The sequence below is a fragment of the Scyliorhinus canicula genome, chromosome 3 (assembly GCF_902713615.1).
Source record: "Scyliorhinus canicula chromosome 3, sScyCan1.1, whole genome shotgun sequence".
Taxonomy (NCBI): Eukaryota; Metazoa; Chordata; class Chondrichthyes; order Carcharhiniformes; family Scyliorhinidae; genus Scyliorhinus; species Scyliorhinus canicula.
Window position 1 is genome coordinate 270,436,293 of NC_052148.1, and position 24,175 is coordinate 270,460,467.

At 45.9% G+C, this 24,175-nt stretch overlaps 1 protein-coding gene across 2 annotated transcripts in view; it reads left to right on the forward strand.

The window, feature by feature from the left end:
* Positions 1-24,175, forward strand: part of metap1 (methionyl aminopeptidase 1) — a 57,459-nt gene that overhangs the window by 23,294 nt on the left and 9,990 nt on the right. For both annotated transcript variants that reach the window (XM_038792792.1, XM_038792791.1), the window contains exons 7-9: positions 13,643-13,781; positions 17,515-17,646; positions 20,850-20,993. In XM_038792792.1, coding sequence (XP_038648720.1) covers positions 13,643-13,781; positions 17,515-17,646; positions 20,850-20,993 — 415 coding nt within the window. The remainder of the gene's footprint in view (positions 1-13,642; positions 13,782-17,514; positions 17,647-20,849; positions 20,994-24,175) is intronic.

The window sequence follows — 24,175 nt, forward strand, 5'->3', positions numbered from 1 at the left end:
CAGAAACAAAGTCACTTCTCCAGACCCAGCCACACAAGATCCGAACAAAGGCCTTGTTCCTCTGCATAAAGCTGGGTGCCTGAAGTTAAGTACATGTTGTTGTAGTGGGAGGTGTAATTTAGCTTGTAGTGTTTTATGTTGCATGTCGAAGTAATTCTTGTGTGTAAATAAACTATCATTGAACTTGAACTAACTAACTGATTGTTTGGTCTTTGATCGATATCCGGCTAAACCTTGTGGTGGTATCATTTAATACCTGGCGACTCTGAAATGCAATATCATCACTAACAACTGTCATATCAGTATCCAGTTAATAAGAGCAACATTATTGCCGACATCTGACGGGACCCGACCTAGAAGTGATTATGTCACTCCGAGAGAACCCACAAAACTTTGCATTAGAAACCCAATTGAGAAAAGTGAAAGAAACCACAAGTGTAAGGCCCGTATCGATCAAAACTCCAAAGGTTCGGAAGTGTGTATTAACTTGCATGCGTACTAACGGGGAAATAAGGTAAACTCGTTAGATTTTGCTGCGTAAAACTATCGGGAGTATTGTGAACCGGAAAATAGCCTAGGTCATACCCGCTGTTCGAATCGCCACCTTATTCCCCCTGTCCCAAATTAACAGTAGGAAAATAGATAATAGAAGCAATGGCAGCAAAGGCAATGGAGCGCCTAATGAACCCGCAGGAACCCGAGGTTGCAGCGACCAGTAGAGCAGAGCAGGACCCATATGGCAAGAGGAATGGAGAAAGTATTTGAAGGGGAAAGGATGGCCCCTTTGGTCCGAGTTTTGTTCAAATGAAGAGTCAGTTCCAGGAAAAATAGGACAAACCTGGTGGGACAACCTAACCGAGGTACATAAAAAGAATGCAGTGAAAGTTCGTAAGCCAATGGCAATCGTGTCCTGTTTGGCACAATTGCGAAGCACAGAGGAGGTCGTGAGGACGCTCCGCAGACAGCTAGTTGAGAAAGAGGAGAAGAATGAGGGAAATTTTAGTGAATGTGAGAAAATTAATGAGCAACTCCGGGAACAGTTGGCAGCTAAAGATAAAGAGATGGCTGATGTCAAACGGGCACACCAACCTTGTATAGTTCACCTAAGTAGCTTTCAGACCCAGTACGATAAGGCCTACCAAGATATACAGCTGCAATTTTGGTACGAGAAGAGACTGAACAGGAGGTAGAACAGCTAAAGAAACAATGCATGGATTTAAAGGCAGCTTTACGAGCGCTCCATAGTTCCACAACGGAACAAAGACAGAGTACAGTTGATCAAGCCAAATGTAGGCAACAAATAGCAAAGTTACAGTCACTGCTTCAGTGCAAAACAGCTTCAGAGATACCTTTGGACTGAATTTAGATCAGGAGAATGGCCCCAGTTGGCAAGAACTAAATGAAACCGCCCATAGATATGTGGAGGATACAGAAAATAAGAATAGAGCCCCCCCCCGGCCCCGAAAAGGAAAGCACCCACACCACCGACTGCACAGGCAGCACACACCCCCATGAATCCAGTCACCCCACAGCGCACGTCACAGGATCGCGAGGAGCCCGATTTCATTTACACCACCCCACTAACCATCACCCAATTGAGAGATGCCTGCACCAAAATTGAACCATTTGAACCCACAGCAGACCCGCATAATTTCTTTGAGAGAGTACAAAAGCAAGCAGTTATGTACAGTCTGGACGAACTGGGGGAAGTTAAGCTTATAGTCATGAGTCTTGACCCGTCCGTTAACTCAGCTTTACCAGAACCCCAGAATGTAGGAGGAGGAAGCCTCCAGGAGATGAAGGCAGCTATTTTAGACGTGATTGGATGCAACAGAGGAGATCCCGTAGAAGGTTTGAACCGATGTAGACAAAAGAAGGGAGAGCCTCTGACTGCATACGCAGGTCGCCTTTGGATCCATTTTAAAGCGGTATTTGGGGAATTGAACTGCACAAACATAGATAACGACAACACAACTAAATAGGCTCGTACTTTAGTCTCCCACGACACAGAAGCAGGTCAAAAAGCCTCTGTAAATTACGACCCCGCAGACGCCACACATAATGAATTTGGGTTTTAAAGAGCCTCCAGAGCTTGGGAACAATCCCTACATAGAAAGGCAGATCAGGAGAAGGCAGAAACTAATATGAACCCAGTCAGGACTACTCAGGATCCCGCATGAGGAAATGTGGGAAGAAATGAAGGTCAGCATCCCAGAGCACAGGCACCATGAGGATGCTATAATTGTGGACAGCAGGGACATTACGCCCGCGAATGCAACGCCCCCCCCCCCCCCCCCCCCCCCCCCCCCCCGAACCAGCAACGGAACCAGCAATCAAACGTCCCACCTAGGAACAATGTTAGGCCCATACGTAGCATTAGCGCCCGATCAGATAATGCGGTGATTATTTACACAGATTGACGGTGTTCGGACTCCCCAACTTGGGTCTGCGACACACTCTGGGACAAATCAGGCAGACCAGTAGTCACAGGTACAGTTCGGGGACACCTAGTAGAGTTCCTTTGGGACACAGGAGGGTCCCACACCACTTTAAACTCCTCCACAATGTTTCAGCGTGACAAATGGCTCACCACAAACACCATAACCCTTAGTGGATTTACAGGACAAGTACAGCAGGGATACATTACTGCCACCATAGATATTCAAATCGGCAACATAAACACCAAGCACCCCGTTGTTTTAGTGGACTTGCCCCAAACAGCAGAGCACATTTTAGGAATCGACTTCATGAGCTCACACAACCTTTCCTTTGACCCAATGAATAAGTGTGTATGAAAAATGGCCAGAACAGCAAGAGCCCCCGCCACGCTCACAGTAGGAGACTACGAACATAGAATCTGCTCAGTAGGCGACTATTGGTTTGATCCGCAAGCCATTAGTACAGATAAGACAGTTAGAGAGGTCCTAAGAAAACATAAAGCGTCCTTTGCCCAGCATAAGCACAATTGTGGAAAAATTCTGCGAACAGTAACAATTACAGGTCCCGATCCCAAGCCCCAGACGCAATACGGTTTCCCACAGCAAGCCGAGGGTGAGATTGCAAAAGTTATCAATAGCTTACTAGATCAAGGAGTAATTTGGCCCATAGCCTCAACAAACAATGCCCCAATTTGGCCCGTAAAGAAACCCGACGGTTCATGGAGATTAACCATTGACTACCGAGAGCTCAACAAGGTCACCCCGATTGGCAGTCCCCACCGTTGCCACGGGTCCCGAAAACATGCTGTAGCAGGGAAAGCATGCAAAGTACTTTACTGTGCTCGACATTAGCAATGGCTTTTGGTCCATTCCCTTAGATAAGGCCTATCAATACAAGTTTGTGTTCAGATTTCAAGGACAGCAGTATACGTGGATATGCCTCCCATAAGGTTTCCACAACTCCCCCTCCATCTTTCACCGACAATTGGCCAACGGACTTTCCAAATTTTCCCGACCCGAATGCCTTATTCATTATGTGGACGACTTACTCCTACAGACGGACACAAAGGAAGAGCATGTTAAACTTCTTCCCGAATTGCTAGGTCTCTTACAATCAATTGGATGCAAAGTCAACCCGAAAAAAGCCCAGATCCTGAAAGAAAAGGTCCTTAGGTACCATTATCACACACAGGAAAAGAGAGATTGAACAGAAACGGATTGAATCAATAGTTAAATTGCCCCAGCCCCACAATGTCACTGCACTCCGATCATTCTTGGGATTTGTTGGGTATTGTAGGAACCATATCGATGGTTTTGCCACAAAAGCAGCCTCACTTTCAGAACTTATTAAAAAGAACGCCCCATGGGAATGGCTTCCTCAGCACACGGACGCCATCGATGAATTAAAACGTGCCCCCACTTTGCAGGTACCAGACCCACACTCTCCCTACGCCATAGAAGTAGCGACCACTGACCGAACCCTCTCTGCTGTACTACTACAAGAACAACATGACCATTTAGGACCCATAGCCCATGCCTCACGAGTTTTGGATCCCGTGGAGCAAGGATTTTTAGCCTGCGAATGGCACTTGCTCGCAGTCTTTTGGGCAGTTCAATATTTTGCATATATCACAGGCCTCAACCCTGCAACGATTTTAACTGAGCACACCCCAACGCAGCTACTGTTAGATGGTAGGTTAAAGGACGGTTCAGTTAGCCAGATCAGAGCAACTCGCTGGACACTTTTTACAAGGAAGGGACATCACAGTTAAACGGACAAAGACCCACACATTTTTAGCGGACAACCTGCAGTATGAAGGAACCCCACATGAGTGCCAGATCATTGCAGCTAAACACCACACAGGACCCTTTATTCCAAAATCACTACCCACACGATCAGGCGTCGGAACACAGAATTCCCCAATCACGGATAACTCTTTCAAAATTTATGTAGAAGGCTCCTCCATCATTGACAATGGAAAAAGAATAACAGGATGCGGCATTTATGTGGAAGACGCGCAGGGACACACATCAGAGGAAATATCTTTTAAATTGCCAGGCCACCTAGGATCACAAGCAGCCAAATTAGCAGCAATAGCATATGTAGTGTAGCACCCAGATTCTTTCCCGACCCCCACAGATATATATTCGGACTGTTTATATGTCTGGAATAGTTTGACAGAATACCTGCCCCTGTGTGAATCTAGAGGATTCATATCCGCTGATGGTAAACCCCTACCCTCAGCCCCATTATTGAAGCATATTCTTGAGACAGCAAAATACCGCACGTATGGCATAATCAAAGTCAGACGCCATCATCGCTCCTCCCCACCCGGTAACGTAAAGGCAGCCGCCTTAGCCAAGTCAGGATCACGACACGGTCACTTTTGGCAAAACCCCCCCCCCCCCCCCCCCCCCCCCGGAGAGTGAACCGATACACGCAGTCCAAGTTTCACAGACCAATCTCGAAGATTTAGCCCAGGCCCAACAGGCAGACGACACTCTTAAGCAAGTTTTAGACGGTAACTACCCAGCCCCCTACGACAAATTCAAGGACTCACTGACAGTACAGGACAATATAATTTTAAAGAATGGAATTTATGTGGTCCCCACCCAGGACAGAAACCAGATAATTTGCCAGTTTCATGACGGACATTAGGGGATAGAAACCACCAATGCCCACTTAAGACCTTTGTGCTGGTGGCTTGATTTAAAAGCAGACGTCACACATTATTTTGAGAATTGTTTAATCTGCGCACAGAATAATCCTGAAAGGTACTCCAGGAAAGGACAGTTAAAACACACACCCGACCTGTTAATGGCCCATGGACGAAGTTACAGCTAGATGACATTGGTCCCCCCCCCCCCTGCAGAAATGGTTTTAAATATGTGTTTATGTAGTAATCAACACGGTCACAAAATGGGGGGTAGCATTTCCCTCCAGGACAAACACGGCTATAGCAACAGCCAAGATCTTAACACAGCAGATATTTACACGCTGGGGACTCCCCCCGCAGCATTGAATCAGACCAAGGTTCCCATTTCACCGGCAGAGTAATGCAGAATGTCCTAATAATCCACATTGCTTATCACCCCAATCCAGCGGCATTGTGGAACGAATGAATTGGACCCTAAAAGCGACTATTAGGAAAATGGTGCAACAGCATAACACCACATAGGACACAGTTCTCCCATTCGCCCTTATGTTTATTAGGAACACAGCATCAAGTTCCACAGGATTCACCCCCCCCAAACCCTCATGACCGGACGACCCATGAAAGGGACTGAATATTTATTAGGACTTGATTTGGCCAGCCCCACAGTCACCGCCCTCACCCACGAAAAAGCAGTCCAACAACTCACGGAAAATATTAAAGCAGCCCAGCTCACTGCAGCTGTCCGACTAGATGCTAGGAAAAAGCAGAGTAAGGCCTGCTTTGATAAAACAGTCCACCTAGTAGAGTATACAGTCGGTTAGCAAGTGATGGTTTCCGTGTATAATCCCAGTTCGTTCCTCACCCCTAAATTTGCAGGACCCTACTCCATTTCAGATAAAGTGAGCCCCTCTGTGTACAAAGTAATGTTCCTCAATGGAAAAACAGATTGGTTCCACATCAACCAGCGTAAAAGTTTATGGAACCCAATTTAGGCACTCCCAGCACGTCTCCCTAGCAATGGCAGACGATTCCGCCCCGCCCATCGACGACGTAGACCAGCCCCCCCCCCCCCCCCCCCCCCCCCCCCCGAACCAGCAACGGAACCAGCAATCAAACGTCCCACCTAGGAACAATGTTAGGCCCATACGTAGCATTAGCGCCCGATCAGATAATGCGGTGATTATTTACACAGATTGACGGTGTTCGGACTCCCCAACTTGGGTCTGCGACACACTCTGGGACAAATCAGGCAGACCAGTAGTCACAGGTACAGTTCGGGGACACCTAGTAGAGTTCCTTTGGGACACAGGAGGGTCCCACACCACTTTAAACTCCTCCACAATGTTTCAGCGTGACAAATGGCTCACCACAAACACCATAACCCTTAGTGGATTTACAGGACAAGTACAGCAGGGATACATTACTGCCACCATAGATATTCAAATCGGCAACATAAACACCAAGCACCCCGTTGTTTTAGTGGACTTGCCCCAAACAGCAGAGCACATTTTAGGAATCGACTTCATGAGCTCACACAACCTTTCCTTTGACCCAATGAATAAGTGTGTATGAAAAATGGCCAGAACAGCAAGAGCCCCCGCCACGCTCACAGTAGGAGACTACGAACATAGAATCTGCTCAGTAGGCGACTATTGGTTTGATCCGCAAGCCATTAGTACAGATAAGACAGTTAGAGAGGTCCTAAGAAAACATAAAGCGTCCTTTGCCCAGCATAAGCACAATTGTGGAAAAATTCTGCGAACAGTAACAATTACAGGTCCCGATCCCAAGCCCCAGACGCAATACGGTTTCCCACAGCAAGCCGAGGGTGAGATTGCAAAAGTTATCAATAGCTTACTAGATCAAGGAGTAATTTGGCCCATAGCCTCAACAAACAATGCCCCAATTTGGCCCGTAAAGAAACCCGACGGTTCATGGAGATTAACCATTGACTACCGAGAGCTCAACAAGGTCACCCCGATTGGCAGTCCCCACCGTTGCCACGGGTCCCGAAAACATGCTGTAGCAGGGAAAGCATGCAAAGTACTTTACTGTGCTCGACATTAGCAATGGCTTTTGGTCCATTCCCTTAGATAAGGCCTATCAATACAAGTTTGTGTTCAGATTTCAAGGACAGCAGTATACGTGGATATGCCTCCCATAAGGTTTCCACAACTCCCCCTCCATCTTTCACCGACAATTGGCCAACGGACTTTCCAAATTTTCCCGACCCGAATGCCTTATTCATTATGTGGACGACTTACTCCTACAGACGGACACAAAGGAAGAGCATGTTAAACTTCTTCCCGAATTGCTAGGTCTCTTACAATCAATTGGATGCAAAGTCAACCCGAAAAAAGCCCAGATCCTGAAAGAAAAGGTCCTTAGGTACCATTATCACACACAGGAAAAGAGAGATTGAACAGAAACGGATTGAATCAATAGTTAAATTGCCCCAGCCCCACAATGTCACTGCACTCCGATCATTCTTGGGATTTGTTGGGTATTGTAGGAACCATATCGATGGTTTTTGCCACAAAAGCAGCCTCACTTTCAGAACTTATTAAAAAGAACGCCCCATGGGAATGGCTTCCTCAGCACACGGACGCCATCGATGAATTAAAACGTGCCCCCACTTTGCAGGTACCAGACCCACACTCTCCCTACGCCATAGAAGTAGCGACCACTGACCGAACCCTCTCTGCTGTACTACTACAAGAACAACATGACCATTTAGGACCCATAGCCCATGCCTCACGAGTTTTGGATCCCGTGGAGCAAGGATTTTTAGCCTGCGAATGGCACTTGCTCGCAGTCTTTTGGGCAGTTCAATATTTTGCATATATCACAGGCCTCAACCCTGCAACGATTTTAACTGAGCACACCCCAACGCAGCTACTGTTAGATGGTAGGTTAAAGGACGGTTCAGTTAGCCAGATCAGAGCAACTCGCTGGACACTTTTTACAAGGAAGGGACATCACAGTTAAACGGACAAAGACCCACACATTTTTAGCGGACAACCTGCAGTATGAAGGAACCCCACATGAGTGCCAGATCATTGCAGCTAAACACCACACAGGACCCTTTATTCCAAAATCACTACCCACACGATCAGAGGCGTCGGAACACAGAATTCCCCAATCACGGATAACTCTTTCAAAATTTATGTAGAAGGCTCCTCCATCATTGACAATGGAAAAAGAATAACAGGATGCGGCATTTATGTGGAAGACGCGCAGGGACACACATCAGAGGAAATATCTTTTAAATTGCCAGGCCACCTAGGATCACAAGCAGCCAAATTAGCAGCAATAGCATATGTAGTGTAGCACCCAGATTCTTTCCCGACCCCCACAGATATATATTCGGACTGTTTATATGTCTGGAATAGTTTGACAGAATACCTGCCCCTGTGTGAATCTAGAGGATTCATATCCGCTGATGGTAAACCCCTACCCTCAGCCCCATTATTGAAGCATATTCTTGAGACAGCAAAATACCGCACGTATGGCATAATCAAAGTCAGACGCCATCATCGCTCCTCCCCACCCGGTAACGTAAAGGCAGCCCCCTTAGCCAAGGCAGGATCACGACACGGTCACTTTTGGCAAAAACCCCCCCCCCCCCCCCCCCGGAGAGTGAACCGATACACGCAGTCCAAGTTTCACAGACCAATCTCGAAGATTTAGCCCAGGCCCAACAGGCAGACGACACTCTTAAGCAAGTTTTAGACGGTAACTACCCAGCCCCCTACGACAAATTCAAGGACTCACTGACAGTACAGGACAATATAATTTTAAAGAATGGAATTTATGTGGTCCCCACCCAGGACAGAAACCAGATAATTTGCCAGTTTCATGACGGACATTAGGGGATAGAAACCACCAATGCCCACTTAAGACCTTTGTGCTGGTGGCTTGATTTAAAAGCAGACGTCACACATTATTTTGAGAATTGTTTAATCTGCGCACAGAATAATCCTGAAAGGTACTCCAGGAAAGGACAGTTAAAACACACACCCGACCTGTTAATGGCCCATGGACGAAGTTACAGCTAGATGACATTGGTCCCCCCCCCCCTGCAGAAATGGTTTTAAATATGTGTTTATGTAGTAATCAACACGGTCACAAAATGGGGGGTAGCATTTCCCTCCAGGACAAACACGGCTATAGCAACAGCCAAGATCTTAACACAGCAGATATTTACACGCTGGGGACTCCCCCCGCAGCATTGAATCAGACCAAGGTTCCCATTTCACCGGCAGAGTAATGCAGAATGTCCTAATAATCCACATTGCTTATCACCCCAATCCAGCGGCATTGTGGAACGAATGAATTGGACCCTAAAAGCGACTATTAGGAAAATGGTGCAACAGCATAACACCACATAGGACACAGTTCTCCCATTCGCCCTTATGTTTATTAGGAACACAGCATCAAGTTCCACAGGATTCACCCCCCCCAAACCCTCATGACCGGACGACCCATGAAAGGGACTGAATATTTATTAGGACTTGATTTGGCCAGCCCCACAGTCACCGCCCTCACCCACGAAAAAGCAGTCCAACAACTCACGGAAAATATTAAAGCAGCCCAGCTCACTGCAGCTGTCCGACTAGATGCTAGGAAAAAGCAGAGTAAGGCCTGCTTTGATAAAACAGTCCACCTAGTAGAGTATACAGTCGGTTAGCAAGTGATGGTTTCCGTGTATAATCCCAGTTCGTTCCTCACCCCTAAATTTGCAGGACCCTACTCCATTTCAGATAAAGTGAGCCCCTCTGTGTACAAAGTAATGTTCCTCAATGGAAAAACAGATTGGTTCCACATCAACCAGCGTAAAAGTTTATGGAACCCAATTTAGGCACTCCCAGCACGTCTCCCTAGCAATGGCAGACGATTCCGCCCCGCCCATCGACGACGTAGACCAGCCCCCCCCCCCCCCCCCCCCCCCCCAAGCCAGGACAGCACGTCCACAGACCCGACCTTGTCTCCGCCCACAGGTATGCCTTTCCACCTTGAGCTTGATTCGGACGACTGCGACAACCCCTGGACGTATTTGGCCCCTTGTACTCCCTTTCACTGCCACAGCCTCCGCCACCGCCCGACAACGGAAATTTGCCCTTTGCAGCTACCGCCCCCCATGACAAACGAACCCCCCATGGGCACCGCGACAACTCTTGTCGATTAGTAAGGAATGACGATTTGGTTCCCACGACGGCCCATGCGGCCACGGCGCAGAAACGACAGGCGCGGATTTGGCAACCTGGAGATGGTGATGACTCAAGAGTCTGACTCCCGTTACGGTAACCCTTTCGCGACACTTTTTGATACGGAACCCTGGGTATCCAGATTTTGAGAAAAGGGAACCGCATGTGAATTACGGTGTTTTATTTCCTGATTGAACCTGCCCGCTTACTTTCTTTCTTATTGCTACATGGTTTTAATTAATATTGGCCTGTTACAAAATTTCTTGATACAGTCATGGTTACTCTTCTGAAGCCATTTACTGCCCAATGACAGTTAAAGGAACAAATTGTTGGATCCCATATGTTACAAATTCTTTCCGTTCATTCGGTCACCCAGGTAGGGAGTAACGGCACTAATCTCCGTCCTGCCTGAGGACCCCCAATGCATCCGGTCAGCCAAGCTCGAGTAGTGGAGCAACGGCACTGATCACCGCCCTACCCGGGGAATCCCACTCATTCTTGCCCTGCTGCAGCCCACACGCACCTCATGCTTCGATCTCTTCAAGTAATCTGGACTGGTTCTTTACACTCCTTACTGTCCTTGGCGGATCTTTAATTCCCCATATCTGCTCTTTAGTGTGGTTTAAAGAATGCCTTTTGCCACAGCTTGTATACTCAACTCTTTACCTTCCGCGACTCTTTGGTCGCTGTCCCAACTGCTATTTACATGTTTGACACACATTTGCTGCTATACGTGAGCTACACCTCTGGACCCTGGACGGAGAAATTGTCTGCCCGTTCACCGCATCGACCACAAGCTGCGGGATTCCTTGCACTGAAACAGAATTTTATTTCGGATGCCTTGTCTCTAAAATGGTTATTTCAAAAAAATGAAAATGAAAAAATGAGGGAGTCACACGTGGCAACGATTCTAATGGGTAATTGGAGTTGAAGAGAGAAAGACAAACAAAACGGGGTGTTAACCAACGATAATAACAGATATTCTGCTTGCACCCTCAGGAATATACAAAGAACAAAAAGACAAGATGAAGACAGGACTGATGACCTCCATTGTGATCATCGCTGGACTCCTACAACTGCGCTATATTGACAGCCTTTGTACCCCACACCACACCAGCCCCAGACATGACCATACAATATGAGACCCCTAGCCCGGACACCACACCTCACATGAAAATAAACACTGATACCCCTACATGGTGCGAAAACATTGTAAAATGGTATTCCCTTTCCTATACAGTAGAAGCCCTTTTGGTAATAGCAATACACTGCAGTGTCATTCAGGCACTTAGATTCCGCAAATAGCGAAGGAGAGCCTCCCGCTTCCTGATATACACACTCCCAGCCCCTTTCCTTGGAATCCAACAAACCCCACAAACCTTTTACACTGACAAAATGAAAGGATTGTACTTTCTCTATGACTGTAATAGATTAAGTAGAGATGTGATGCTGCTGTTTATTTCTTTAAAATTGTTGTATTGTACATAAGTTCCTTTTTGATATTTGCCAGCAGCATGAGAGTAGCTTAGGTAATGATACTTAGAGGTTCGCTTGTGTAAATAAGTTAAATGTGTAATGATTAAATGTTTTAGTGGCCCCTTAGAGTTGATGAATTTATGATGTGTTGACAAAATTAGGTAAATGCTCCAAAACACACAGGACAGAGTAGTGTAGAACCTGTCCTTGACCAAGGGTAACCGGCACATCAAGGACGGATGAGGATCAGCAGTGTAATCCACCACGCTTCGTGTTCGGGATCAAAAGGACGGGATGTAGCCATCTGGGATGGCCACTTACAAAGGATCCCGGGAAATATGGCCACCTGCAAAGGACCATGGGAAATATGGTCAACTCAGACGCTCAGAGCTTATGTATATTGGCAAATCAGATAACTATACGCTAGTGAAACCCCCAGCTACTTTGTATCCTAATGGCCCATTTCCCCAGAAAATAAGACCTGTACTCGGGTAACAGATACAGAAACAGATTCATCGGAGCCACTCCCTTTGCTCAGGGAGCCCAAATGCCAAGGTCAATGACCGCTCAGAACACGCGCCGCCATCAAGGCACCCACCCCTTTATTGGCCAAAATCGAAGGCAGTAATCGAAGCCTGCCGAATTATTGGGTCCAAAGCTAAGGACTGCCCAAAAGAACGCGAAACCCCAGAAGGATAAAGAGAGACACTGCCATGTGTTCAGTCTCTCTTGGCCCCGGCGCTCGGTCTCTCTTGGCCCCGGCACTCGGTCTCTCTTGGCCCCGACCTACGCCTAAAACCAAGTGTAGCCAGAAGACAAGTTCAAAACCAAAGATCACTACCAGACGGATGAGCCCAGCAGAAACAAAGTCACTTCACCAGACCCAGCCACGCAAGATCCGAACAAAGGCCTTGTTCCTCTGCAAAAAGCTGGGTGCCTGAAGTTAAGTACATGTTGTTGTAATGTTGGGTGTAATTTAGCTTGTGGTGTTTTATGTTGCATGTCGAAGTAATTCTTGTGTGTAAATAAACTATCATTGAACTTGAACTAACTAACTGGTTGTTTGGCTCTTTGATCGATATCCAGCTAAATCTTGTGGTGGTATCATTTAATACCTGGCGACTCTGAAACGCAATATCATCATTAATAACTGTCATATCAGTCCTGCCTGTACAACTTGGTATGCCACCATTTTTTGTGTTATTGGCAAACTTCGATAGGTAGCTGTCTATGTAATTTGGATTTTGTTTATTGTCGCCAAGATACGCATTGTTAATGAATATGACAAATAGTTGTGGCTCCTGCACAGATCCTTGTGAAACATCACTTGTTATTTCCTGACAATTTGAATTACATACCCATATCCCTGTTCTGTGCCTTCTGTTGTCTTAACTAATCTCCAACCAGGTCAATCATTTGCTTTCAATTCCATGAGCTTTACTTTAAGCTAATAGTCTGTTGTTTGAATGCCTTCTGGAAGTCTATAGGATACATTGATAGAGATTCCCATGCCCGCTTCTTTAGTTACTTCAAAAAGCTCAATTGAGTTTGTTAGATCTACAAATCCATGATCTTTTTTGAATCATCTCACGTATCCCTAAGTGCTCAATCATTCTAGATTCTAATAAATACTTTGGCGTAAAATTTCAAGTCGTGAATGGGGTGCAGATGCATCAAAACTGTGTTTGCCATGATATTAGTTCTCATTTCCATTGCCTGAAGAAATATAGAAACGTGATTAAAACACGAGATAACTATCAGAGTTTATGGTATGAAGGATGGTGTTCAAAATTACACTCCAGCAGTCAGGTAGACCTAATATTGAAATCGAGAAGCTAACCAGTGACCTCTTTGATTTGTTTAGGCCTGTTTAGCACGAAATTGCTATCCATCACCACTCAATTATTACAATTTTCCAAAATCATGCTGCACTTCAGTAAATGAGGTGATCTGCCATGGAATCCCGGATGCAAGACCGTTGCAGGATGGGGATATTGTCAATGGTGAGTATTTACGCAGCAAGTCAAGGAACACAAAGTCTTTGTGGGAAGATGACAAAAGAGCTTTGAATAATGTAGTGCCTCATTACATCTCAGTGATGTTCCAATTTTTAGTTGTTGCTGTTTTGTGTGAGTTCAATGGTCATTTCCGTGTCAGCATGCTCCTACAACAGTGAAATGAATGAGTGATCAGTTCATTTGTTTTTGTGTTCGCAAGGAGAATATTAGCAAAAGCACCAGGCAGAGCGCGTGCTCCTTTTTAGATAGGGCCATGTAATCCTGAACAACTAGAATGTGTGATTGGGGTCTCGGTTCAACATCTCATGAAGGACAACAGCTCTGGCATTGTAGTGCTCCCTCAGTGCTGCTGTTGAAGTATCAGCTGAGCTTATTGCTTCAAGCCTCTGAACTCTAGTTTGATTTAATTTATTACCATCAATAGCATTTTACCAAAAATGATAGATTCTGATCACAACGAGCACGCTGGAAGTAAATAGTAGGCATCAGGATTATGCGTTCTGAAACTCTAGCACGTTTAATATCGCGCTTACCCCAACCAAGACTGACTTATTTTGATGGGAGAGAGAGCGACCAGGGTGCAGCACCTTTACTGAGCCTGGTTTAAAAATACTTCGACGAGTGGCGCTAAATGAAAGTTGCTAAATTAATGTATTTTCAGATTTGTTCCCAGAGCAGGCTATTTGCACATTTGGACACGGTTGAATGCCTCATGCCTATTGCTTTGGGAAGCCTTTGACCCAAAACGGATGTGAATGATGAGTGGAGAGCGGCTTTTTGAAAATATTACGGTTTTAAACTGAGGGCAGTTCGGCTCAAAATCAGATATACTGGAGAAACAATTAGAATACATCTTTTTTACGTCAAGTGAGATGATCCATGATGCAGGGAACAATGGGCATGTTCTTTATACTATTAAACAGCGATGAGATGTATAAATTATACTTGGTGAATTTGAACACAATTAAAAGGGGAGGTAGGGAGCATAGGGTGTTGCTGGATGCGGACGACCTGTAGTCATATGTCTTAGACCCACCTGCGTGCATGGAGACGCCTATTAGCGAGCCGTGGCGTCCTACAAACTCAACGGGTAAAGTGTGAGATATTCCTGGTAAGCACCCAGGAGAGGAGCTAACTTTTTAAAAAAAATATAGAGTACCCAATTCATTTTTTCCATTTAAGGGGCAATTTAGTGAGGCCAATCCACCTAGCCTGCACATCTTTGTGTTGTGGGGGTGAAACCCACGCAAACACAGGGAGAATGTGCAAACTCCACACGTACAGTGTCCCAGAGCCGGGATTGAACCTGGGACCTTGGCGCCTTGAGGCCGCAGTGCTAACCCACTGCACCACCGTGTGGCCCTGAGAGGAGCCAAGTTGGGAGTCCTGCCATTGAAGCTGGCCGAAACAAAGTTTTTGGTATTTGGTGTTTGAGGTAGACTGTGATTGGGCCACGATGTACAGTGTGATGGAGGGGGTGAGAGACCCCCTTTCCTCTGTCCTTGGTGGGGAGAGCGCAGACCATTAAAATGACCATTCTCCCAAGGTTTTTGTTTGTATTTCAGTGCCTCCTGATATTCCTCCCCAAGGCAGATTTTTGGAGTTTGGTTAAATGGATCTCAGCTTTTGTGTGGGCAGGCAAGACACCCAGAATTCGGAGGGCTTTCTTGCAGAGGGGACGGCATTCAAAGGGGCTGGTGCTTCCAGATTTGCTGTATTGTTACTGGGCGGCGAAGGTGGAAAAGGTGCTGCAGTGGTGGGGTGATTGGCGTGGGGACAGGTGGAGGAGGCCTCCTGTATGGGGGAGTGTTTAAGGGCTTTGGCGACGGCCCCTCTCCCGTTCTCACCGGCCGGTATAGAGCAGGCACAGTGGTGGAACCAGCTTAGGTGGCACTTTAGAATGGGGAGTATCAGAATGGTGGGTATGTCGGCCATGGCCCCGATAATAATAATAACCTTTATTATTGTCACAAGTAGGCTTACATTAACGCTGCAATGAAGTTACTGTGAAAATCCCCTCGTCGCCACATTCCGGCGCCTGTTCAAGTACACTGAGGGAGAATTCAGAATGTCCAATTCACCGAACAAGCACGTCTTTCGGGGCTTGTGGGAGGAAACCGGAGCACCCGGAGGAAATCCACGCAGACACGGGGAGAACGTGCAGACTCCGCACAGACAGTGACCCAAACCGGGAATCGAACCTGGGACCCAGATGCTGTGAAGCAACAGTGCTAACCACTGTACTACCGTGCTGCCCAATGTGGAACTCGTAGGTTCGCCCGACCAGGGATGGATGACACATATAGGACTTGGAGCCGGTATGGGGTTGAAGGGATTAGGGATTTGTTTGTGAAAGGGAGGTTTACGGGGGTTGGAGGAGTTGCCGGGACGATACCAGCTGGCGAAGGGAAGTGAATTTAGATACATGCAGGTGCGGGACTTTGTACGAAAAGTCATACCACATACCCTCAGCTGCTGAGGCATATCCTACTGGATAGGCTGTTATCAAATGATGATCGTGGGGAATGGAAGATTGCGGATATCAATGGGTTATGGAAATGGGGAAAGCTCCAGTAGAATAAATAAATGGGAAGTGGGAGGAGGAACTGGAGGGAGGGTGTGCCTGGAGTGAAATATTGTATAGAGTGAATTGGACCTCCTCCTGTGTTAGGATGAGCCTGATACAGTTTAAGGTGGTTCACGGCTCACATGACCCGAGCTCAGATGAATAGGTTCTTCCCTGAGGTGGAGAATAGGTGCGAGAGGTACCGGCGGGGGGGGGGGGGGTTAGCGAATCATGTGCATATATTTTGGTCCTGCCTGAAGTTAGTAGAGTTTTGGACATTAATCTTTAAGACACTGTCGGAGATCTTGTGGGTGAAAATGGAGCCGTGTCCGTTGGTGGCGATCTTTGGGATATCGGAGTTACTGGCGCTGGGGGGGGGGCATGGCCTTGGCCTCTCTGATTGCCCGATGGCGAATTCTGCTCTGATGGAGGTCGGCGGTGCCACCGAAGGTGTTGACATGGCTGGGGAGTCCCTGCAATTGGAGAAAATTAAATTTGCTCTTGAGAGTCAGAGGAGGAATTTCACACGAGATAGAACATTGCAGCGCAGTATCGGCCCTTCGGCCGTCGATGTTGCGGCAACCTGTGAAACCACTCTAAAGCCCATCTACATTATTCCCTTATTGTCCATATGCCTATCCAATTACCATTTGAATGCGTTTAGTGTTGGCGAGTCCACTACTGTTGCAGGCAGGACATTCCACGCCCTTACTACTCTCTCAGTAAAGAACCTGCCTCTGACATCTGTCCTATATCTATCTCCCCTCAATTTAAAGCTATGTCCCCTCGTGCTAGACATCACCATCCGAGGGAAAAGTCTTTCAATGTCCACCCTATCTAATCCTCTGATCATCTTGTATGCCTCAATTAAGTCACCTCTTAACCTTCTTCACTCTAACGAGATGGAGGCTGTTCATATTGGTATTCAAAGGATTTTGTCGCCAGGGAGAAAGGGGGTGGGGGGACATAGTGGGAGGGGTGTGTTAAGTTAGGTTTTTAAAAAAGGGGTAAAAATTACAGTTTGTACTCTGGCTGTGTTTTCTGAATGGTGTATGATTTTTTTTGTTGTGTTTGGAATAAAATGAGTTTTTAACTAAAATAAGTTGCTCGAAATGTTAATGTCTTGTAAGTCAATAGTTATTTCTTTCACAGTGGACATTACAGTGTACCGCAATGGTTTCCATGGGGATTTAAATGAGACGTTTTTTGTTGGTGAAATTGAAGAAGGGTCAAAGAAATTGGTGCAGACAACGTATGAATGCTTGATGCACGCTATAGATTCAGGTGAGGAAATGGCACTGAATTACATAAGAACTAGGAGCAGGAGTAGGCTATCTGACCCCTCGATCCTGCTCCACCATTCAGTGAGATCATGGGTGATCTTTTGTGGACTCAGCTCCACTTTCCGGCCCGAACACCATAACCCTTAATCCCTTTATTCTTCAAAAAACTATTTATCTTTACCTTAAAAACATTTAATGAAGGAGCCTCAACTGCTTCACTTGGCAAGGAATTCCATAGATTCACAACCCTTTGGGTGAAGAAGTTCCTCCTAAATTCAGTCCTAAATGTACTTCCCCTTATTTTGAGGCTATGCCCCCTAGTTCTGCTTTCATCTGCCAGTGGAAACAACCTGCCCGCATCTATCCTATCTATTCCCTTCATAATTTTATATGTTTCTATAAGATGCCCCCTCATCCTTCTAAATTCCAACGAGTACAGTCCCAGTCTACTCAACCTCTCCTTGTAATCCAACCCCTTCAGCTCTGTGATTAACCTAGTAAATCTCCTCTGCACACCCTCCAGTGCCAGTACGTCCTTTCTCAAGTAAGGAGACCAAAACTGAACACAATACTCCAGGTGTGGCCTCACTAACACATTATACAATTGCAGCATAACCTCCATAACCATCCCTCTAGCAATGAAGGACAAAATTCCATTTGCCATCTTAATCATCTGTTGCACCTGTAAACCATCTTTCTGTGACTCATGCACTAGCACACCCAGGTCTCTCTGCACAGCAGCATGCTTTAATATTTTATCATTTAAATAATAATTCCATTTGCTGTTATTTCTACCAAAATGGATAACCTCACATTTGTCAACATTGTATTCCATCTGCCATTCACTTAACCTATCCAAATCCCTCTGCAGACTTCCAGTATCCTCTGCACTTTTCGCTTTACCACTCACCTTAGTGTCATCTGCAAACTTGGACACATTGCCCTTGGTCCCCAACTCCAAATCATCTATGTAAATTGTGAACAATTGCGGGCCCAACACGGATCCCTGAGGGACACCACTAGCTACTGATTGCCAACCAGAGAAACACCCATTAATCCCCACTCTTTGCTTTCTATTAATTAACCAATCCTCTATCCATGCTACTACTTTACCCTTAATGCCATGCATCTTTATCTTATGCAGCAACCTTTTGTGTGGCACCTTGTCAAAGGCTTTCTGGAAATCCAGATATACCACATCCATTGGCTCCCCGTTATCTACTGCACTGGTAATGTCCTCAAAAAATTCCACTAAATTAGTTAGGCACGACCTGCCCTTTATGAACCCATGCTGCGTCTGCCCAATGGGACAATTTCTATCCAGATGCCTCGCTATTTCTTCCTTGATGATAGATTCCAGCATCTTCCCTACTATCGAAGGTAAGCTCACTGGCCTATAGAACATAGAACAGTACAGCACAGAACAGGCCCTTCGGCCCTCGATGTTGTGCCGAGCAATAGTCACCCTACTCAAACCCACGTATCCACCCTAAACCCGTAACCCATCAACCCCCCCCCCCCCCTTAACCTTACTTTTTAGGACACTACAGGCAATTTATCACGGCCAATCCACCTAACCCGCACATCTTTGGACTGTGGGAGGAAACCGGAGCACCCGGAGGAAACCCACGCACACACGGGGAGGACGTGCAGACTCCGCACAGACAGTGACTCAGCCGGGAATCGAACCTGGGACCCTGGAGCTGTGAAGCATTTATGCTAACCACCATGCTACCGTGCTGCCCCAAACTTACCCGCTCTCTGCCTAACTCCTTTTTTAAACAGTGGTGTCACGTTTGTTAATTTCTAATCCACCGGGACCACCCCAGAGTCTAGTGAATTTTGGTAAATTATCACTAGTGTATCTGCAATTTCCCTAGCTATCACTTTTAGCACTCTGGGATGCATTCCATCAGGGCCAGGAGACTTGTCTACCTTTAGCCCCATTAGCTTGCCCATCACTACCTCCTTAGTGATAACAATCCTCTCAAGGTCCTCACCTGTCATAGCCTCATTTCTATCAGTCGCTGGCATGTTATTTGTGACTTCTACTGTGAAGACCGACCCAAAAAACCTGTTCAGTTCCTCAGCCATTTCCTTATCTCCCATTATTAAAACTCCCTTCTCATCCTCTAAAGGACCAATATTTACCTTAGCCACTATTTTGTTTTATATATTTGTAGAAACTTTTACTGTCTGTTTTTATATTCTGAGAAAGTTTACTGTCATAATCTATCTTGCTCTTCTTTATAGCTTTTTTAGTATCTTTCTGTTGCCCCCTAAAGATTTCCCAGTCCTCTAGTCTCCCACCAATCATTCCATCATTAAACAATAATGGGTGCAGAGACGGAACTGGAATAAACCTAGGTGCATTACTCGATTATAATATCCCCAACATTAAGAGAATTTACAGCATTCATGCTCACTACCGTAAACTTCCCTTATCTCACTCTATCAGCATAACCCTCTCATCCTTTTTCCCTCATCTGCTGATCTGCTTCCTCTGAAATGAATCTGTATCTGTACTATTCACTTCATCTATTCCCTGAGGTAGCAAGTTTCTCCAGTCTCACCAGTTCCCAGATAAAGACACTGGGCCGGATCCTCCGTCATGTCACACCCGTTTTCTGGTGCGGGATTGCCGCCGGCAGTGGGATTCTCCGTCCCGGCAGCCGGCCAACGGGATTTCCCATTGTGGACAACCCTACGCTGTCGGGAAATCGGCGGGCGTGAGTGCGCTGCCGGCGAAAGGGAGGATCCCGCCAACAGAGAATCTAGCCTATTTATCCTGAATTCTCTATTGCTATCTATCTTGTATTGGTAGCCTCTAGTTTTCATCTTTCCCCACAAGTGGAAACAATCTGACTCTTTATGTACTCTTATCTGAACCTTTCATACTTTAAAAGAGCTCTGTAAGGTCAATCTGTCAGCTTCCATGAGAACCAGCCTATTCATCCTTTCCTATAACCCAACTCCAATCAGCAGAATAACAAATCATCGTTACAATATTTATGTTGATCAGGGTGCACAACGTTATATCCAGGTTACCTGAATAATGAGTTCTGTGCTTTTTACACGTTATTCAAATTCTGTGTCTCTGATTTACAATTTGTCTTTCTGTTTTTAATTAATTGGTTTGAAGCTTCATTTTTTTTAAATGAGATGGTGCCATCAGAATTAATTTTCTTTTAATTTTCTTTGCAGTAAAGCCAGGTGTTCGGTACAGGGAATTGGGCAATATTATACAGAAGCACGCACATGCAAGTGGCTTTTCAGTAGTTCGAAGCTATTGCGGGCATGGGATTCACCGATTGTTCCACACCGCACCCAATGTGCCACATTACGCAAGTAGGTCATGCCCGTTTAACCATGCGTGAGTGAAATGCAGTTAATTGCTTTTTTTTTTGTAAATGTTTTTAATCTCCATTTTCACATTTTCCTCCAAAATTTACACCCCACCCACAAACGGTAAACGGTGACAAATACAAAATCAATCCCCTTAACAATAACAACGATCCCATCCTCCCACCACCGCAAACAACGGCTCACCTGTCAATATATGCATCCAATAAAACAAACCCTCCCATGGTGGAAACAAAAAGCAAAGGAGAAAAAGAAAAAAGGAGTCCGGGACCGCCCATGGTCACCATAGAGTCCACTCCCCCCCACAAACCACATACTCAACGCCGTCCAACCTCTGAAAGAGTGCCGTACATGATACCAAGAGTTGTAAACCCCCCCCCACTCCTTCCCAACTCCTCCCGTCCTCTACCTCTTGTAAAACTCCTTCCCCCAACCTCGGTTCCTTCCCCTCCAACTTTCCACCCCGGCTAGACCACTCCGGGGGGGAGGCAGTCACGCGTTGGAGGGCTCCCGTTCGGGAACGGCATTGTCGGGGATTGACGCCCGGTCCTAGGGGGACTGTCACCGGAAGTCAGCTGTCACCGCTTCTTCAATGGCCTTTGTGAGATCTTTTCACAGTTGTTCCTTCTGCTGCTAGAATTCAGCTTTCATAAAGCTGCAGTTATTTGCTTTAGCCACCTTTAGAGGTATGGTCAGTGATCTGGTTTGTAAAAAATAATAATTTCTAAAACCTTTTCTGTGACTCGAGCCTGACCCATAGCATTTTAGATGCATCATCAATTGGATGAGAGGCTGCTTTTTAATAATCGTCTCAGGCATGTCTTTTTTTCACTCCTGCTCTAACGCTGGGTCAAGCACACGATATGCCCAGACCACTCCTCCCTCTCTCTGTATAGGCAAGGTGAGTGAGCAGGTCATGCATGCATTGCTTTATTCCTCCATGCACTATCTCACGTTATTTCCCTTCCCTGACAAAGTACAAACTGAGATGATTGGCGAAAGAACCAGAGGCAACTTGAGAACATTTCTTTCAAACGTAGCAAGTTATGATCTGGAATGCACTGCCTGAGAGTGCGGTGGAAGCGGTAAGGACTTCCAAAAGGTAATCGGATAAATACTTGAAGGGAAAAGTTTTCAGGGCTATGGACTAGTTGAATAGTTCTTTCAAAAAGCCAGGAAAAACTGGGCCAAATAGCCTTCAGTGTTATATCAGTGTGATTCCCAGATCCTCATGCAGGGAAGCTTTAATCTGCAGTGTAATATCTGCCCACAAATTTATATTTGGCGTTTTCAAATGTATTTTAGTTCTCTGATAAAATAATGGACAAATCAATTTTAGGCATTGTAAATGAGCTTAAGACCTGGTGAGATTTTTGTTCCAAATCTCCAGGACAAGTTTTTTATTGCAGTTTATGTGACTAAAAACTGTGGGTGAAAAATGTTGTTTACCGTTCCATCAGTCTTCGTAGTCTTAAATAGATTAATTGTATGTATTTATTAATTACAAGAACTATACATATAGAATAGAATTGCCATAGCCCCAGATGACCATCGGCTGCTTTCCCCTTTAAGGGGCTGAGCTGACTGCTGGTCATTTAACCTGAGGGTCACCATACCTCAGGCGAGGGGCACGACTGAGAAGGCGGGGGATTCATGCAGCCGGTATGGGACTTGAACCCACGCTGTTCACCTGGCTCTGCATCAGGAACCATCTGTTCAGCCAACTGAGCTAAACCAGCTCCAACTATACATATATAGAGTAAAGGGTTCAAGCTCGGAGTTGGGCGCTGTCATTGCAGGTAAGCGTTGGTGATTTAGACATTGTTCTGGCATCTGGATGTCTTTTCAAGATATTGAATAATGCTTTGCCGATTCGCCAGTTTGGTTACAGGTAGTTTGTTGATTTATCATGTTTTTTCCAGGGTGGACGAATGCTGTGCTCGTCCCTATAGTGTGTTTCCTCTTCTTTCCTCGTGCATCTTGCCGCGATTACGTCTTGTGAATCTTTTCATTCTCATGAGCCACAATTCTGGTGAATTGAGTTGTTTCTGTTTTGAGTTACCTGCAGAATTATTCCGTAGGTTTAACAACTTTGCCGGGACATTCAGGGGCTGGTTTAGCACACTGGGCTAAATAGCTGGCTTGTAATGCAGAACAAAGCAGCTACATGGGTTCAATTCCTGTACCAGCCTCCCTGAACAGGAATGTGGTGACTAGGGGCTTTTCACAGTAACTTAATTGAAGCCTACTCGTGACAATAACCGATTATTATTATTATTTATTCTTTTCAAAATTTTTCTTCCATGGTCTCTGACTGCCCCGGAAACTCCAATTCATTTGTTAGATCTTCAGTCTGTTCTATAGAATTTCTGCTTTTAAAGTCTGGATTTTCTCTTCCGTACTAAGCATTGCATCCTTCATGTTGTCCAGATTGGACCAAAGTTCACCATCACTTCGGTTTTCAAGCAACCTTTTTTGAAAAAAATCATTTATGGGATGTGGGCATCGCTGGTTCGGCAAACATTTATTGCCCATCCCTAGTTGCCCTTGAGAAAGTGATGTGGAGTTGCCTTCTTGGACCATTGAAGTCCTTGAGGTGTAGGTACACCCCCCCCCCAGGATTTTCCCCCAGTGACAGTGAAGGAATGGTGATATATTTCCAAGTCAGGGTGGTGAGTGACTTGGAGGGGAACCTCCAGGTGGTGGGGTTCCCAGGTAACTGCTGTTCTTGTCCTTCTAGATGGTAGTGGTCGTGGGTTTGGAAGGTTCTTTCTAAGGAACATTGGTGAGTTACTGCAGTGCTCCTGTAGCTGGTACACACATTGGCCACTGTTCGTCAGTGGTGGAGGGTTTGAATGTTTGTGGAAGGGGGGAGGCAATCAAGCGGGCTACTTTGTCCTGGACTCCCCCACCATTGGGAACACTCTTTCTGAATCTACCCTGTCTAATCCTGTTAACATTTTGTAAGTTTCTATGAGATCCCCTCTCATTTTCTAAACTCCAATGAATGTAATCCTAACCAATTTATTTTCTCCTGATGTGACAGTCTCGCCATCCCAGGAATCAGCCTGGTAAACCTTCGCTGCACTCCCTCCATAGCAAGAACATCCTTCCTCAGATAAGGACACCAAAACTGCACACAATACTCCAGGTGTGGCCTCACCAAT